The following is a 20,173-nucleotide window of genomic DNA, read 5'->3' on the forward strand; positions in this document are numbered from 1 at the left end:
TCACTGTCCTGTTTCTGTTTTCTTTGTTGTATTAATTGTTGATAAAAAAATCTTTAGGTGACAAGTTTCGTGCCTTGTCTTTGACTCTGGGATTCAGAATACTCCAGAATCCTAGGCCTGTCTATCCTGTGCTGTACAGTTCTACGTTTCAAGCAAGTAAATCAGTGGAGTTGACGTATGATGTCATAGTGTTTCGCAGTTTAGAGCAGGCCTTTTGACCCAGTGTTACTAATTACATGAGAAGCTGCAGTGTTTACTGATATGGATCGTAATGACTGATTACTTACTTACTTACCTACTGCCTGTTTACCACTGGCGTAAAAGTCCTCCATCTTTGGGGGTGTCAATAGCTTCCTCTTGGTTTCCTCTACTGTCACCCATGCAAGTCCCGGGTAGGGAATACGGTTACACTCAAATGTCGAAGTATCATTCATTTGCTGTTCCTGTAACAGTTTTGTTTTACCAGTCAGGATTGTTATTCCTGAGTGGAACCCTCAAACCTGGAGGACCACTCTTAGTCTGGCCTCTACCCTTTGACCTGTTTGGCATAGGTGACCCTACCAAGAGTCAAAGCATAAGGGCCTGACTCTAGCCAACACAGCTCTCCGGTCATTGAAGTCTGCAAGCCTCCAAACCCAAAGACAAGGTTGTAGTTATCTTGGAGGACTACTTATACGAGAAGCTGCAATATTTACTGATGTGGATCATTAATCATGCAAAATATATACTGGATGCCTTGCTTGGGTTCCCAACCTGGGGTCCACATACCCCTTGTTTAACATATTATTCCATGGCATAAAGAAGGTTGGAAACCCTGCAGTTTAAAAGTTATCTACATGAGACAGCAGTGAGTGTTTACTGTGCATTACTGTTTACTGAAACATGTTCTAATTGTGACAGAATCTGTAACAGAATCTGGTGAAGAAGATGATGATGACAACGATGGCTCTTACCTCCATCCGAGTCTTTTTGCTTCCAAAAGTAACTCCAGATTGGAAGAGTTAACAAAGGTGAGTTACTGAGATCTTATTTTATGGATCAACACAACTAAAATATAAACAACAGGAATTCTGTAGATGCTGGAAATTCAAGCAACACACATAAAAGTTGCTGGTGAACGCAGCAGGCCAGGCAGCATCTCTAGGAAGAGGTACAGTCGACGTTTCAGGCCGAGACCCTTCGTCAGGACTAACTGAAAGAAGAGTGAGTAAGGGATTTGAAAGTTGGAGGGGGAGGGGGAGATCCAAAATGATAGGAGAAGACAGGAGGGGGAGGGATGGAGCCAAGAGCTGGACAGGTGATTGGCAAAAGGGATACGAGAGGATCATGGGACAGGAAGTCCGGGAAGAAAGACAAGGCGGGGGGGACCCAGAGGATGGGCAAGGGGTATATTCAGAGGGACAGAGGGAGAAAAAGGAGAGTGAGAGAAAGAATGTGTGTATAAAAATAAGTAACAGATGGGGTGCGAGGGGGAGGTGGGGCATTAGCGGAAGTTAGAGAAGTCGATGTTCATGCCATCAGGTTGGAGGCTACCCAGACGGAATATAAGGTGTTGTTCCTCCAACCTTCCCAGACGGAATATAAGGTGTTGTTCCTCCAACACCTTATATTCCGTATGGGTAGCCTCCAACCTGATGGCATGTACATCGACTTCTCTAACTTCCGCTAATGCCCCATCTCCCCCTCGCACCCCATCTGTTACTTACTTATACACACATTCTTTCTCTCACTCTCCTTTTTCTCCCTCTGTCCCTCTGAATATACCCCTTGCCCATCCTCTGGGTCCCCCTCCCCCCCCTTGTCTTTCTTCCCGGACCTCCTGTCCCATGATCCTCTCGTATCCCTTTTGCCAATCACCTGTCCAGCTCTTGGCTCCATCCCTCCCCCTCCTGTCTTCTCCTATCATTTTGGATCTCCCCCTCCCCCTCCAACTTTCAAATCCCTTACTCACTCTTCTTTCAGTTAGTCCTGACGAAGGGTCTCAACCTGAAACGTCGACAACTAAAATATAGTTGATTTTGACTCCGTCTCTGTTTAATTGTTTTTAATAATAATGCTTATGAATATCATACCTAGGGATTGGGCTTGAGTTTGTTTTGCAAAGTAGTCAATATCTCCTTGAAAGTGAGTCGTAGGTTGTGTTCACTGATCAATTCATGGGATAGAAGACAGCAAATGAGAACTGCATTTGTTTTCTAGCAGAGAAACAGAACCAGAGGAAGATTAAGTTGCTCCTGCAGAAAGTAAAACATACAGTACTGTGCAAAAATCTTCGTCACATGTATATAGCTAGATTGCCTAAGACTTTTGCACAGTACTGTATTTGCCAACGTGGAGTGGAGAGCGAGTTTGTAATCTGGCAGGAGTGAAGGATATTGGGAATGGTGAGAGTAGAGCAGTACAATGGGGTGTGTGCCAGGTGGGAGAGAAGGAGTACCAAGAACAGTAGGCGGAGGGTAGTGGGGTGTAGACACACCCAGCCCTGAGAAACCAGTCAAGGTCATTTGATTCCAAACAATTGGTTTATTGATCATTACAGAATGTCCCTCTGGTACTTCCCACTCCTTCCCCTCTCCCTTCTCCTTTTCCCAACCATGATTTCCCCTCTCCCTGGCCCCTTCCCACTCTCAGTCTCCAACAGAGACCCATATCAGAATCAGGTTTATCATCACTCATACATGTCATGAAATGTGTTTTTTTTTGTGGCAGCAGTACAGTGCAATACATAAATTTACTGCAGTACTATATAAAAGTATTGAGCACCCTAGCTGTATATATGTGCTTAAAACTTTTGTACAGTACTGTAGCTTTAGCAGCCAGTGACTGGCCAGAGAACCAGGCCTAATGAAAGATTGAATTCTGTTTTAGCCTCTGAAAGTCATGGATCCGGACCATCCGCTTGCAGCTTTGGTTCGGAAGGTACAAGCAGATGCCAAAAATGAGCAGAAGCAGCAGGAATCTAACAGCTCCGAGACGGTAGCGACTGTAGAAGGCACTTCAGATTGTAAGTATGCAGATAAGCACTTGCACCTCATTACATGCAAACAAAATCTGATGCCAGATCGAAAGCACGTTATGCATTTGCTCAATGTCTGCTGATGTTTTTCATTCTTGGAGGTATGATTGATGCTGGTTGTCCTTTAAGAAACAGGAGATATACATCCTTTCTTTGTGAGGAGCACTCAGTGAAGGTACCTCCATATGACCATAAGGTCATGAGATGAGGGAGCAGAATTAGATCATTTGGTCCATCGAGTCTGCTCCCCCATTTCATCATGCCTCATCCATTTTTTCCTCTCAGCCCAACCTCCTGCCTTCTCCCCATCACCCTTCATGCCCTGACTAATTAAGAATCTATCAACCTCTGCTTTAAATATGCCCAATGACCTGGCCTCTACAGTCATCTGTGGCAATGAATTCCACAGATTCATTACTCTCCTGCTAAAGAAATTTCTCCCCATCTCTGTTCTAAATGGACACTCCTCTTTTCTGAGTTTGTACGCTCTGGTCCTCGACTCTCCCACCATAGGAAATGTCCTCTTCACATCCACTCTATCTAGGCCTTTCAGTATTTAACAGGTTTCAATAAGATCCCTCTTCATTCTTCTGAATTCCAGTAGTATAGGCTCAGAGGCCCCTCACAAAGAAAGGTTGCAGATGCTGGAAATCCAGAGCAACACACACAAAATGCTGGAGGAACTCAGCAGGTCAGACTGCATCTTTGGAAATTAATACACAGTTGATGTTTTGGGCCGAGACACTTCTTCAGGACTGAGGAGGAAGGGGGAAGATGCCAGAATATCATCATCATCTTAAAGGACATCGAACATTTAGTCCGCCAGCAGCAACATACCTATGAGAATGAAAAACATCAGTTGGCATGATACAGGGACTGAGCTAATATATGCCTATTGAACTGTAGGAACAGGAGGCTATTTTTCTTGTTGCTTTGATAAAGGAGATCACAGCTAACCTGTGACCATACATCTGTCTTTTTGTCGGTATCCCTTAATACATTTCAACAAATACGTTTCAGTGACAAAAGTTTAAAGGGATTAGCTTTACTTGTCACATGTACATCAAAACATACAGTGAAATGTGTTGTTTGCGTCAAAGACCAACATCTTATATTCTGTTTGGGTAGCCTCCAAACTGATGGCATGAGCATCAATTTCTCCCCTTCTGGAAACATTGTTTTCCCTTCTTCCTTCCCTCTTCTTCTATTCCCCCCTCTGGCCTCTAACCTCTTTTCAGCTGCCTGTCTCGTCCCACGGGTTCCCTCCTTCCCTTTCTCCAATGGTCGACTCTCTTCTCCTGTCAGATTCCTTTCTCTCCGGTCCTTTACCTTTTCCACCCACCTGCCTTCACCTATCACCTTCCAGCTTGCCCTCCTTCCCCTCCTCCAGCTTTTTATTCTGGCATCTTCTCCCTTCCTTTCCAGTCCTGAAAAACGGTCTCGGCCCAAAATGCCAACTGTTTATTCATTTCCGTAGATGCTGCCTGACCTGCTGAGTATCTCCAGCATTTTGTGTGTATTGTGTTTCACTTTTGTTCTTTGTGCTGTTCTGTGAACATTGGTGATGTCATGTGTGGTGGTACTTGGTGGGCTGTCCCCAGTACATCCTTAGGTTAACTTGGTTAAAACGCAAACAGTGCACATTTCAACGTATGCATGTTGAATAAGCTCGAACCTGAATTTGAGTCTCTTATCTGTTGGGAAACGCAGGATGTCAGTGAAAGATTCTGCAATGCTTTTGATTATATGGATGTGCTTATTGCCTTGTTATGTGATGCTTAAAAGGTTCAGCCCTGTTGGTCATGTCTTGCTCAGTCCATTACACGTTACTGCTTGAGGGAAAAGCTATTGATCAACCGAAGGTAGATACCGAATGCTCGACGTCCACGTATACAATTTATTCTTGATTTCTTTGTGATCTCTCAAGGGAACGACACGTAGGCCTACTCAAGGTGTTACTCGCTCTTTGTACGGAAAGAATTTTTTAGCAGGTGTACATTATGCTAGTTATATATGCTAAACACGAGAGATTCTGCAGATGTTGGAAATCCAAAATAACACACACAAAATGCTGGAGAAACTCAGCAGGTCAGGCAGCATCTACAGAAATGAACAAACAGATGTTGTTTTGGGCCAAGACCCCCCTTCAGGACTGCAAAGGAAGGGGCAAGTCACCAGAATAAAAAGGTGGGTGGAGGGTGAAGGAGGACAAGCTAGAAGGTGATAGGTGAAGCGAGGTGGATGGGAAAGTAAGGGCTGGAGAAAGACGAATCTGGAGGGGAGGAGAGTGGTCCTTGGTAGAAAGGGAAGGAGGAGGGGCACCAGGGGGAGGTGATAGGCAGGTAAGAGGCCAGTGTGGGGAATAGAAGAAAAGCAGAAGGGAGGGAATTTTTCTTTTACCGTAAGGAGAAATCAATATTTCGGGCTGAGACCTTTCATCAGTTCAGCATTTTGTGTGTAGTTGTATATGCTGTTACATTTGTCCTTTCTTGACCGTGTCTTAGATGTAAATTTCTGTTCTACTAATACTGTATATTTCAATAACATTTTTGCAGTGTTACCCTCCACTTAAGTTCTAGCAATCTTTTCTCAAAAACTTTGCCTTGTGGCTTCTAACTGCATTTGGTTCAGGGATGTAAGATCATAAAGTTTGTGAATAGGCCAGTCAGTTCCTCGAGCTATTTTAGCCATTCAACCACCCAGGATTTTGGCAGGCCTGACATTCCGTATGTGGTAGTGGGGTGGAGATGCATTTCTCCCAAAGGAGGTGTGAGACGCTCCTTCCCTATGCCAACCTGCAGGTCAGCCTTAAGCAAGGTGTAGCAACTGCCTAGTCCCCCCACCACAATCAGGGTGATGTGAAGCCAGAGGAGCAGGTGGTAGATGGTTATATGATCAGCTGGTGCATATCACAGGTCCTGTGATATCACAAACAATATTGTACACATCCTACCTTTCCCCTTGATTCTCCTACTTTCCAGATGCTGAGATAACATTGACAGCCTGGACTTCTCCACTTTCCTCACCCATTTCAACCATCGTCCCTCTTTCAACTTACTTCAATGCAGTCCTGACTTTGTCATCAAATTCACAGATGAGGGCAGTGCCATTGAGCTCTGACACACTACCTTCATAGGTCAAATGATAGCTCTGACCTACATCCTTGTATTTCTAGCATACCAAAACCTCATGAACCAATACCAGGGCACTATCTTCCAGACAATCACATTAAGAGGTCTCCCATCCACAAACTCTGACCTGATAGTGCTCACACAGCCCAATCCATGATCCACAAACAGGGCTGCCCTTCGATTCTGCCTGCTCTTAACTCACTGAACATTTCGTCATATCTTGACTCTATCTTGTCTTTAACACAAGAGATCCTGCAGATGCTGGAAATCAACACACAAAATGTTGGAGGAACTCAACAGGTCAGGCAACATCAATGGAAATGAATTTGCCCCATTGTTGAAATGTTCCCACAAGCAATGGACTCTCCTTCAAATGCACCTCATCTCATGTTCTTGATGCTTATTGTTTATTTACTTTTTCTTTCTTTATGTATTTGCAGTTTGTTGTCCTCTGCACTCCGGTTGAATGCCAAAGTGAGGCAGTTTTTCATTGATTCTGTTATGTTCATTATTCTATAGATTTATTGAGTATACCCACAAGAAAATTAATCGTAGGATTGTTTTTATATAGGTAATAAATTTACTTTGAACTTCGAATAAACAGTTGATGTTTTGGGCTGAGACCCTTCATCAGGATTTAAAATGAAGGGGAAAAATGACAGAATAAAATGGTGGGGAAAGGGAGGGGGACAAGCTGGATAGGTGAAGCCAGATGAGTGGGAAAGGTCAAGGTTTGGAGAAGAAGGAACCTGATAGGAGAGGAGAGTGGACCATAGGAGACAGGGAAGAAGGAGGGGAGCCGGGGGGATCTGCTAAGCAGGTGAGGAGAAGAGGTCAGAGGCCAGAGCGGGGAATAGAAGAAGAAGAAAGGGGAAGGGGAAAATATTAGAAAGAAAATCCTGCCTTCCCTTCTGGGCTTGCCCCTCGTCCCGTCCCTTCCGGCCTTCATTTGGAATACCTCTGTAGCCCTCCATGATTTTGACAGGTTCCATCTCCCTGGTCTTAGCTGCCTTATTTGAATCATTGGTGTTTAGTCCTTGTATATTCCATCTATTATCAGGAAGACACTGCCAGTTCCCCTTCCATCTCTTTGGCAAAGCTTGGTCTTGTGCAGAGCAACTTCCATTTTGATTTGTTGTACTTACTACCATCGAAGACAAAATCATGTAACATTCACCTGGGGCTGAGCTACAACTGTCTTTTTGTTGGAAGAGTCTTTGTTCCAAATCTACCCTGGCACCTCATTCCACATCTGACTGATCGAACAGACAAGTGAAAGTGCATCTGGTCAGTTTGTTTGATCTGTGATTTGTAATACAGATGATTATTTATAAAGCACTTGGATCAATATTTAATCTGTAAAATATAATTAACTCTGTTAATGTCATTTGAAGGCAAACTTGAAGGCAGTGGCTGTATGGAGTTTGGAATCTGCATGGCCTCTTCTCATTGTTACCATCAATGAGGAGATACAGGAACCTGCAAACACACACTCAACATTTTAGGACCAACTTCTTCCCCTCCACCTTCAGATTTCTGAATTTTCATTGGGAAAAAGCTGTAGAAAGTTGTGAACACAGCCAGCTCCATCACGGGCATTGAGGATGCCATCAAAAGGTGATGCCTCAAAAAGGTGGCATCCATCATTATGGACCCCCATCACCCAGGACATGCCCTCTTCTCATCGCTACCGTCAGGGAGGAGGTGGAGGACCCTGAAGGCACACACTCAATGTTTTAGGATATATATAATATTTCTTATTTTAACTTGCAATTTTTGATACGTACTGCTGTCGCAAAACAATATATTTCATGATGTATGCTAGTGATAGCTAAACCTGATTCTGATTCCCTGTTGGGTGTGAAGGGAGTCTTAAAAATCAAAGAAAGCTGCTGATCTAAAATAAAAACAGAAAGTGCTAGAAAAACTCAGTTGGGGGCACTTGTGGGAAGAGAGTCAGAACCAATGGTTGAAGTCAAAGATTATTTGTCACACTTATGTGTCTTGTTAGCTTGTGATCGAGAGTGCATGAAAAACACTAGAAATGCGGTGAAAATGAGGCAGCTGCACACTGGGGAGAATAAATTAGTTCCACAATGACTTGTCATGTTTTGAATTTAGGAAAGGTTATCAGGTCCACAAATCACCATTGAAACCTGGCATATGCAGTCTTGTTCAAAAGTCTCAGCTACAAGTATCTGTAGCTGGGTGCTGAAGACTTTTCAACAGTACTGTATTTGTTAACATGGAGCAGAGAGAGTTTGTAAGTCTCGCTGGAGTGAAGGATGTTGGGAATGGTGAGTGTGAAGTGCCATGGGAGGGGCAGGTGGCAGAGAAGTGCCGGGGTGGGGAGGGTTGGCATGACAACGGGCAAGGTCATTTGACTCTGAACAATTGGTTTATTGATCAATACCTGAACCCTCCTCTCTCTCTCTTCCCTTTTCCCAACCATGGTTCCCCTCTCCCTGCTCCCTTCCCAGTCTCAGTCCATAATAGAGACCCACATCACAATCAGGTTTATCATCACTCACATATGTTAACAAATTATTTTTGTCGCAGCAGCATAGTGCAATACATAAAGTTATCACAGTACTGTGTAAAAAGTCTTCACCTTAGCTATATATATGTGCCTAAGACTTTTGCACGTACTGTAGGATAAGGGGGTGGAATGGCTAACCTTGTCTATATTTAAGCATAGTGGCTAAGTGAGCTATTGTCACCAGAATTCACATTGCAGAATTATGTCTTTGTTATTTGAAATTGAGAGAAATTTTCTGTAGGTCAAAAATCAGAATCAGGTTTAATATCACGGGCATATGTTGTGAAATTTTTGTTTTGTGGTGGCAGCAGTACATTCCAATACAAAATAATAAAAACCATAAGTTACAATAAAATATATATAACAATTAAATTAAGAAACTAGTGCAAAAAGAGAGCAAAAAATATTGAGGTCTTGTTGATAGGTTCATGAACCGGTCAGAAACCTTGTTCGCGGAGGAGAAGAGGCTGTCATCCTTAAACGTTGTGTGTGTGTCTTCAGTTTTGTGTACCTGCTCCTTGAGGTTATGTCCTCACTGATGGGGGTCCTTAATGATGGATGCCGCCTTCCTGAAGCATAACCAACTAAATGAGATAATGTCACAAATCCATTATAATTGTCAACTACAGAGCTGCAGAAAATTGTAAACTCAGCAAGCTCCATGATGGGCACAGACCTCTCCAGCATTGAGGATACTTTCAAAAGGCGATACCTCAAGAAGGCGGCATTCATCATTAAAGACCTTCACTGTCCAGCATATGCCCTCTTCCCATTGCTGCCATCACAGAGGAGATACAGAAGCTTGAAGATTTTAGGAGCAGCCTTCCCCTCATCTAAAAGACTTCTGAATGGTCCTTGAACCCATAAACAATACCTCATTTTTTACACTAATTTGTATTCCTATTATAATTTAAAACTAATTTTTTTATAGAATAGTACAGTACAAGCCCTTCGGCACACATTGTTGTGCCAACCCTTAAACCCTGCCTCCCATATAACCCACCCACCTTATATTCCTCCATATACCTGTCTAGTAGTCTCTTAAACTTCACTAGTGTATCTGCCTCCACCACTGACTCAGGCAGTGTGTTCCACGCACCAACCACTCTCTGAGTGAAAAACCTTCCTCTAATATCCCCCTTGAACTTCCCACCCCTTACCTTAAAGCCATGTCCTCTTGTATTGAGCAGTGGTGCCCTGGGGAAGAGGCGCTGGCTATCCACCCTACTCCTCTTAATATCTTGTACACCTCTATCATGTCTCCTCTCATCCTCCTTCTCTCCAAAGAGTAAAGCCCTAGTTCCCTTAATCTCTGATCATAATGCATACTTCTAAACCAGGCAGCATCCTGGTAAATCTCTGTACCCTTTCCAATGCTTCCACATCCTTCCTATACTGAGGCGACCAGAAATGGATACAGTACTCCAAATGTGGCCTAACCAGAGTTTTATAGAGCTGCAACATCACCTTGCGACTCTTAAACTCTATCCCTCGACTTATGAAAGCTAACACCCCATAAGCTTTCTTAATTACCCTATCCACCCGTGAGGCAACTTTCAGGTTTTTATGTATTGCACTGTACTACTGCCACAAAACAACAAATTTCATGACATAGTGTATAATGTTGGTGATAATAAACCTGATTCTGATCCTAAACCTTGGCATTTCAAGTTTTTGAGGCCTGCTTGAGTTTTGTTGATGGTACTTATGGAATGATAAAATTGATATGGCACAGAAGGAGACAATTCAGCCATCCCTGTCTATCAATATTTGCCATTAGATATTCATGCATGACCTTCCATACATCCATCTCTCTCATTCTCAGTTCCCAAGTCCTGCTCTAAGGCTATTGTTAATACTTAAACTGTCAAATTTTATTTAGAATCCTATTGGCATGTTGGATTGGTATTGAACTGTATAATTTCCAACCACTTACTGTATTTGTTTACTTGCCATTTCGACCATAAGATATTGGAGCAGATTTAGGCCATTTGATCCACCAAGTCTGCTCTACCATTCCATCATGGCTGATTTGTTATCCCTCTCAACCCCATTTTCCTGTCTGCTCTGTGTAACTGTTGACACCCATATCAATCAAGAACCTTTTCAACCTCCGTTTTAAATATACCCAACAGCTTGGTCTTCACACCTGCTGTAATGAATTCCACAGATTCATTACCCTCTGGATAAAGAATTCCTCCTCATCTTTGTTCTAAAGCAAGGGTTCCCAACCTGGGGTACCGCTTGGTCAGTGTTATTGGTCCATGACATGGACGTTGGGAACCCCTTATTCTAAAGGGATGCCCTTCTATTTTGAGGCTGTCCCTCTGGTCTTAGACTCCCCCCATTACAGGAAATATCCTCTCCACACAGTTGGCACTTTGGTAGTTCATCAGCATTGATGAAGTCGTGTAATTTAGTATCAATTATTTCAAAGCTGCATTGAATACTGATAAATGCATATGTGGTTTGTCAAGTGTGATTTGCTTAATTAAGTTTTCGGGTATTTTTGATAGAATCCAGTTAAACTCTATTTTGACAGCAATTACTTTTCTATCTGTTCTAATAGGAATCGCAACCGTTTAGCATTGCAGTGTGATAAACATGAACGTGATTTCATACAACACTGGTTACATTTTTGAAGAAGTACTCATCAGCTGTTCTAGTAGAGGGGCTGCTATGAACAGAAGTGAAACTTATTGTTGGTCTGTGGCCTCTTCTGCCATGATGAGGCCACTCTCAGATTGGAGGAGAATATTCCGTCTAGATAGCCTCCAACCTGATGGCTTGAACAATGAGTTTTCCAATTTCCAGTAATTTCTCCTCCCCTTCCCCCTTCTCTCCACTTATTCCCCAGTCTGGCCTCTTACCGCCTCCACTCATCTGCCTGTCACCTCGCCTTATGCCCGTCCTTCTTCCCTTTGTCCCATGGTCCACTCTACTCTCCTTTTTCTCCAGCCCTTTGCCTTTACACCTACCACCTTCCAGCTTCTTCATTTTCCCTCTCCCACCCACCTAACTTCATCTATCACCTTGTCCTCCTTCCCCTCCCTCCTCCTTATTCTGGCATCTTTCCCCTTTCTTTCTAGTTCTGATTTTGAAGGGTTTTGGCCCCAAATGTCGACTGTTTATTAATTTCTGTAGGGTGCTGCTTAACCTGTTGAGTTTCTCCAGCATTTTGTTTCTGTTACTCCAGGTTTCCAGCTTCTGCAGAATCTCTTGTGTTTATAAGTGAAAACTGACAATTTCATAATAGCTTTTTGAAAAGTGGTAAAAGTAATTAGGCACAGTCTTCATTATATGATTTTTCTCTTACAGCGTCAGTGACAACCATGTATTATGGATATTATATGATGCCCGATGGTACATATTGCCTCACACCACCACCGCCCGGAATGGATGCTACTGCTTATTATAGCAGCTTACCTTCAGAGATGGCCACACCAACTACAACAGGGGCGTCAGCAACTTCAGCATCTGGAACCACACCTCCACCACCTCCAGAAGGGGAGAGCAATAATAGTCAGGGCAGCTCTACTACCACCACAATCAGGTGGGATGTTTTAACTTCAACAGTTAGCTTCCCCTGGTTTTAAAACTGTTTGTAGAAAGAGGTGGCACAGTAGCGTAGTGGTTAGCACAAACGTTTTACAGTACCAGTGACCTGGGTTCAATTCCCGCCACTGCCTATAAGGAGTTTGTACGCTCTCCCCGTGACCACGTAGGTTTCCTCCCACAGTTCAGCGACGTACGGTTTAGTAAGTTAATTGATTGTTGTAAACCAACCCTTGATCAGGCCGGGCTTAAATCGAGAATTGCTGGGTGACGTGTCTTGAAGGGCCTGTTCCCTGCTGTATCTCAATAAATAAATAATTTACCAGTGGCTTCTTTTGCCGTTTTGGGCAGATTGGGCACTGTAATTGTGGTGTCATTGCAGCGTAGTGGTTAGTGTAGCTCAGGGCGTTGGAGTTCGGAGTTCAATTCCAGTGTATTCTCTCTGTTCTCCCTGTGAGTGCTCGGGTTTCCTCCCGGTTAATTGGTCATTGTAAATTGTCTTGTGATTAGGCTAGGGGTTAGATAGGCAGGTTGCTGGGTGGCACGGCTTGGCAGGCAGAATAGCTTGTTCCGCAATGTAACTATAAATAAAGTGAAAATTAAATTGAATAAAAATGCAATAAACCCATCTTGGTCTGGCTCTTCTTTTCTTCAGTTCGCCGATATATTATTCAGAAAGTATAGCCATCGCTGGCAGGGCCAGCATCTATTGTCCATCTCTTAATTTGACCAGGTCTGGGTAGGTATAGAGTCAACCATATTAGTGGGTTATGTGAAAGAGAAACCAGGTAAGGGTGACCTTACCTGCAGGACTTTAGGGAACCAGAATTTTAATGGTAATCTAAAGGTGGCTGAGCAAGGATGGAGGAGGCTAAGGTGGGATCTAATAGAAATATACAACATTGTGAAGGATGTCGCTGGCTCAATAGTAAGAATTCTTTTTCCCCGTTATGGAGCTTTCAAGGGGAGAGTAGGTTAAGGATAATCACAAGAGATCCAGATGCTGGAAATCCAGAGCAACATGCACAAAATGCTGGAGGAACTCAGTAGGTCAGGCAACGTCTATGGAGTTGAATAAATATTCGACTTTTTGTGTCGAGACCCTTCAACGAGTATGGAAGGAATGGGGAGGAAGCCAGAATTTAAAAAAAAGTGGTTTCCTTGGCTATGACCTGCCAGTTTGTATCCCTTCCCTTCCCCTCACCTTCTCACCCCAAGAATATTTGAAATCTGGAACAGAGGAGTTGATGGAGGCAGGTGTTCTTGCGACATTTAAGTCATAGCCAAGCAACCACTTAAATCATCAAGAAGTGAAAGCTGGTAAATAGGACTAGTACAGATAAGTACTTGATAGCTAGCCTGGAAAGTCCCAGTGCCTATCTTTTCTCCTTGCCCTCCTATCACCACCCACTGGGTCCCTCCTCTTTCCCTCTCTCCCTTGGTTCACTTTCCTCTCCTATCAGATTGCTCCCTCTCCAACTCATTACCTTTCCCCACCTACCTGGCTTCATCTATCACCTTCTAACTTGTCCTCCTACCCCTCCCTCCACCTTGTTATTCTGTCTTCTTCCCTTTCCTTTCCAGTCCCGATGAAGGGACTCAGCCTAAAGCATTGACTCTTCATTCCTCTCCGTAGATGCTGCCTGAGCTGCTGAGTTTCTCCACATTTGTTGTATGCTGCTCTGGATTCCAAGCATCTGCATAATCTCTTGTGTGTATTACACCACGCTATTATGTTGTCACCGTTTTTATTTGCTTATTTGTACAATTTAACTGTCTTGTATTTTCCAGTGCTGCAGCTGTGGTTCCAGTTATTATCCCTCCTCCCCCTGACATCCAACCAGTTATCGACAAACTGGCAGAGTACGTCGCTAGGAATGGAACAAAGTTCGAATCTAGCGTCAGAGACAAGAATGATACAAGGCAAGTGGAAATAGTTTAGTGATTTTATTATGGAATCCTGTATGTTAACTCATTCCATGATAATTTCAGAAAACTGATCTGCAAAACACGTAGTGTTCCATTGATATATTCGTCTGTGACACATGGACATGACCAATGTGGCAAGACTAGTGTTTATGGACTGTTCCAAGTAGTCCTTGGGATGGAATGAGTCACCACGTGGTAGTGTGGTAGAAAAAATCTACCCACCTACATCAACGGAACTGTAGTGGAGCGTGTATCAAGCTTCAAATTCCTTGGTGTCCACATTTCCGAGGATCTCACCTGGTCCCTGAACTCCTCCATCCTGATCAAAAGGCGCAACAGCGGCTTTATTTCCTGCGGAGCATGAAGAAAGCTCACCTCTGTCCCAGGATACTGACGAACTTTTACCGCTCACCAACTGCATCTCAGTGTGGTATGGCAATTGTTCCCTATCGGACCGCAAAGCACTCCAGCGTGTGGTGAAAACTTCCCAGTGGATTATTGGCACCCAATTGCCCACCATTGAGGACAGCTACTATAAACACTGCCTGGGCAGGGCGAAAAGCATTATCAGGGATGTATCTCACCCTAAGCATGGACTTTTTACTCTCCTCCCATCCAGTAGGCGCTATAGGAGCCTCCGCTCCCACACCAGCAGGTACAGGAAGAGCTGCTTCTCTGAGGCTGTGACACTGCTGAACCTGTCATCACAGCGCTAAGCAGTATTACATCCGTATTGTACTGTCTCAGTACTTTTATATTTGTGTGCTGTAGCACTTTTTTTATTCGCAGTTATTTTGTAAATAACACTATTCTTTGCATTTCTGGTCAGATGCTAAATGCATTTCATTGGCTTTGTATCTGTACTTGGCACAATGACAATAAAGTTGAATCTAATCTAAAGATGAATCTAAAAGGGAGCTGAGAATACAGGTCCATAATTCATTGAAATTGGCATCACAGGTAGGTAGGGTCATAAAGAAAGCTTTTGGCATATTGGCCTTCATAAATCAAAGTACTGAATCGACGAGATGGGATGTTATGTTGAAGTTGTTTAAGATATTGGTAAGGCCTAATTTAGAGTAATGTGTGCAGCTTTGGTCACCACTCTACAGGGAAGGTGCAATTAAAGTTGAAAGTGTGCAGAGACAATTTACAAGGATGTTGCCAGGTCTGGAGGACCTGAGTTATAAGGAAAGATTGAATGGGTTAGGACTTTATTCCTTGGAACATAGAAGATTGAGAGGAGATTTGTAAGAGGTATACAAAATTATGAGAGATATAAATAGGGTAAATGCAAGCAGACTTTTTCCACTGAGTTTGGGTGGGACTACAACCAGAGGTTATGGGTTAAGCGTGAAAAGTTTAAGGTGAATGTGAGGGATGACTTCTTCATACAAAGGGTTGTGAGAGTGTGGAATGAGCTGCCAGTGCAAATGGTGCATGTGAGCTCAATTTCAACATTTAAGTGGAGTTTGGATAGGTATAAGGAAGGTAGGGATATAGATGGTTTATGATCCCGGGGATCAGGTCAATGGGATTAAGCAGTTTTTGGCATGGAATAGATGGGCTGAAGGACTTGTTTCCGTGCTGTTCTTTATTTATGATTCTATGACCATTTTGACCTGCTGCAGATCCTATGATGAACAGGCTAATGGATTACGAGTTATCAACGCCTTGACCCAATGGCACTAGAAGGTTGAGAGTATGATTTCTAAATTGGAATGGTGTGTGATTTTGGAGAAGTGCTGTTGAAGATGCATTTGGAGATGAAATGTGCTTCTGTCACAGAGCTTTGCTCGTGGAGGGTGTGGTAATTGTGGATGGGCAGTCTGTAAGTTGGAGTTCTTTTCATGTGGGCAGCACTACTGGTGAAGCTGCACCATTGGTTAATGATTTGTATCTGGTAAATGCCAGACAGATTCTGAGGGATTAGTAGACAGTGTACTTGCAGAAGAGAACCTGCTCTTGTGACCACTGACTGTTGGTGGCCCAATAAAGCTTCTGGTCAGTGGTGCCCCCTCCGGATGTTGATGGTGGATGGAGGGGAGTTGAATTATGAACTGTGATTTGTGAGCTTATGATTTATTTAACTGGTTAACTATGCTCATTAACTGACTTGTTGACCAGTTAACTCTGACTGGGGATTAACCATGACTTTTTGGAATCGATCATTGTCTGTGTGTCTAATGTTGAATGGGATAGGGGCAAAGTGTTGAAAGTAGGTTTTCAAATTGAAGTGTGAAATGAACCAGTGGATTCAGATCTAGGTATACACAGGAGGACGGAGAATATTTGACTTGGATCTGAAGTTGTTCTAATTCACTGGGCTTTGAGAATGATTATGTAGGAAGAAATGAGATTGGAAGACAAGAGGATAAATCATTAAACTACTTAAGGAGCAAATTTGATCAGGATTCCTTGGTGTGTTTTTTTTTGATTGAGCTTGATTGCTCTTTTGTCAGTTGTTGTAATGTGAACAAAGTCACCGGAGAGAAGTTAGTGAATAGTTTATTCAACAAAAACGAGGTAGCAGACATCACATTTCTTTTGGAGGAAGAGCTCTGTTTGACCCAATATTACGTGACATTTTTATATGCTAAAGATCAAAGAACAATCCTACATTTACAGTATATCTATAATGCTTCCTTTGAATTATGTACAACTTAAACACATCTCCTTCTTCACACCCACACTCCAAACACCCAAAATGAATGTCAATCAGCATTGTTTTGTTTTTCTAATTAATTGCTGTTCACAGCTCTAGAAACCTCTTATGCAGAGCTTTTTTAAAAATATAATCTACACTCCACATTCAGGTCCAAAGATTGGTTGTTGAAGTTAATATCTTACTATGCACCCTAATTCTAGAATATGCCTGCATTGTGCCTCCTTTATCATAGACACTTGTTATCGTAGTTTGAGTGTCGTAAGTCAAATGAGATGTTCCCAAGCAATGGCAGCAATTGAAACACTCAACTTAATGCCCTTGGGATAGAGAAAAGAGAAACGAGTTTGATTATTCCGCCTCCCCCAACCACTTGATTACTGGCTAGCATTTGCTAGCCGTAGTTCGTGACCTAATGTCTATAAAGTTAAGATGGAATGAGAAACAGAACAAAAATAAATTTTTAGAAGGACCACTGAAGTGCTTCAGGTTATATCTGATTTCTGTAAGTAACCACATACTCAGGATGAGCAGGAAGAAGGTGAGGTATAACCTTAAGTGCAATCAATATGCAATGCAGTTATTTGTATGATGGGATTCCACAGTATATTATATATAAGTGAGATCTACTGTGGCATGCAAAAGTTTGGGCATCCCTGGTCAAAATTTCTGTTACTGTGAATAGTTAAGTGAGTAAAAGATGAACTGATTTCCAAAAGGCATAAAGTTAAAGATGACACATTTCTGTGATATTTTAAGCAAGATTACTTTTTAATTTCCATCTTCTACAGTTTCAAAATAACGGAAAAGGTCCTGAAGCAAAATTTGGGTACCCTGCATGGTCAGTACTTAGTAACACCCCCTTTGGCAAGTATCACAGCTTGTAAATGCTTCCTGTAGCCAGCTAAGAGTCTTTCAGTTCTTGTTTGGGGGATTTTTGCCCTTTCTTCCTTGCAAAAGGCTTCTAGTTCTGTGAGGTTCTTGGGCCGTCTTGCATGCAGTGCTCTTTTGAGGTCTATCCATAGATTCTCGATGATGTTTAGGTCGGGGGACTGTGAGGTCCATGGCAAAACCTTCAGCTTGCGCCTCTTGAGGTAGTCCATTGTGGATTTTGAGGTGTATTTAGGATCATTAACCTGTTGTAGAAGCCATCCTCTTTTCATCTTCAGCTTTTTTACAGACGGTGTGATGTTTGCTTCCAGAATTTGCTGGTATTTAATTGAATTCATTCTTCCCTCTACCAGTGAAATGTTCCCCGTGCCACTGGCTGCAACACAAGCCCAAAGCATGATCGATCCACCCCTGTGCTTAATTGTTGGAGAGGTGTTCTTTTCATGAAATTCTGCACCCTTTTTTCTCCAAACATACCTTTGCTCATTGAAGCCAAAAAGTTCTATTTTAACTTATCAGCCCACAGGACTTGTTTCCAAAATGCATCAGGCTTGTTTAGATGTTCCTTTGCAAACTTCTGACGCTGAATTTTGAGGTGAGGACGCAGGAAAGGTTTTCTTCTGATGACTCTTCCATGAAGGTCATATTTGTGCAGGTGTCGTTGCACAGTAGAACAGTGCACCACCACTCCAGAGTCTGCTAAGTCTTCCTGAAGGTCTTTTGCAGTCAAACGGGGGTTTTGATTCGCCTTTCTAGAAATCCTACGAGCAGTTCTCTCGGAAAGTTTTCTTGATCTTCCAGACCTCAACTTGACCTCCACTATTCCTGTTAACTGCCATTTCTTAATTACATTATGAACTGAGGAAACGACAATCTGAAAACGCTTTGCTATCTTCTTATAGCCTTCTCCTGCTTTCTGGGCATCAGTTATCTTAATTTTCAGAGTACTAGGCAGCTGCTTAGAGGAGCCCATGGCTGCTGATTATTGGGACAAGGTTTGAGGAGTCAGGGTATTTATAAAGCTTTGAAATTTGCATCACCTGACCTTTCCTAACGAAGACTGTGTCAAGCCATAGCCCTAACAAGCTATTTAAGGTCTGCGACCTTGGTAAAAGATATCTGAGAGCTCAAATCTCCTGGGGTGCCCAAACTTTTGCATGATGTTCTTTTCCTTTTTTCTCACTCTAAAATTGTGCAAAACAAAAATCGTACACTAATCTTGCTTAAAATGTTGAAAAGAATGTTTCATCTTTAACTTTATGACTTTTGGAGATCAGTTCATCTTCTACTCACTTAACTATTCACAGTAACAGAAATTTTGACCAGGGGTGCCCAAACTTTTGCATGCCACTGTATATGAATTATCTGAGTATTTGTATTCTAAATTTCAGTTATTTGAAATGTGCCAGAGAGAATTTTTTTTTTTTAAGAGCAGCAAAGTTCATCAAGCACATACACACAAACCCACCAGCAAGGTCATGCTCTCTCCTCGCTGCTGCCATCAAGAAGGTGGTACAGGAGCCTCAGGACTCTCACCACCAGGTTCAGGAACAATTACTACCTCTCAACCATCAGGCTCTTGAACCAAAGGGGATAACTTCACTTTTAAGGACTCCATCTCATGTTCTTGATATTTATTTCTTATTTATTATTATTATTTCTTTCTTGTATTTTCACAGTTAACCAAAGCTGCACACAGTACTCCAAGTTAGACCTTGCCAATGTCTTATGCAACATCAACACAACATCCCATCATTTAATACTTTGATTTATGAAGGCCAATGTGCCAAAAGCTTTCCTTCCAATCCTATAAACCTGTGATGCCACTTTCAATGAATTATGGACATATAGTTCCATACTGTGTAAGATTCATCCTGGTTGGTCCTATCAAAGTGCAACATCTCGCACTTGTCTGCATTAAATTCCATCTGCCCATTTTTTCAGCTGGTCTCCATTCCACTGCAAGCTCTGATAATCTTCCTTGCTCTCTACTACACCCCCAATCTTGGTGCCATGTTGTACTTAAGTTCATAATGAAGATTAATCTATTCTTATATTTAACTCTAACAAGGTGGATGATCTTAAAGGGAAACTCACCTTCTGCAGGGAGATGCAGAACTGCTGTGTATATTGGTTCACCGAGACCTGGCTCTCCCCTGCCACCCCCGACTGTGCCATCCGACCGGAGGGATTTTCCATCCATCAGATGGACCGCGTGGCGTCTTTGGCCAAGACGAGAGGAGGTGGTGTCTGCTTACTGATCAACACTGTGCGCTGCTCGGACACAGTGGTACTGACAAGCTCCTGCAGCCTGGACCTGGAACACCTGTCGGTGAAGTGTCATCCCTACTATCTGCCACGGGAATTCACCTCGGTCATACTGACAGAGGTCTACATTCCCCCCCCCCGCCCCCCCACAGGCGGACGTGGAGTGTGCTCTGAACATA

General features: G+C 42.8%; 1 protein-coding gene across 4 annotated transcripts in view; it reads left to right on the forward strand.

Moving 5' to 3' along the window:
* The window catches only part of sfswap (splicing factor SWAP), a 189,788-nt gene that overhangs the window by 25,842 nt on the left and 143,773 nt on the right, over positions 1–20,173 (forward strand). For all 4 annotated transcript variants that reach the window (XM_063074057.1, XM_063074058.1, XM_063074056.1 and 1 more), the window contains exons 6-9: positions 901–1,010; positions 2,869–3,004; positions 12,005–12,239; positions 14,033–14,164. In XM_063074057.1, the coding sequence (XP_062930127.1) occupies positions 901–1,010; positions 2,869–3,004; positions 12,005–12,239; positions 14,033–14,164 (613 nt within the window). The remainder of the gene's footprint in view (positions 1–900; positions 1,011–2,868; positions 3,005–12,004; positions 12,240–14,032; positions 14,165–20,173) is intronic.

The sequence above is a fragment of the Mobula hypostoma genome, chromosome 21 (genome assembly GCF_963921235.1).
Source record: "Mobula hypostoma chromosome 21, sMobHyp1.1, whole genome shotgun sequence".
In the NCBI taxonomy this organism is placed as follows: domain Eukaryota; kingdom Metazoa; phylum Chordata; class Chondrichthyes; order Myliobatiformes; family Myliobatidae; genus Mobula; species Mobula hypostoma.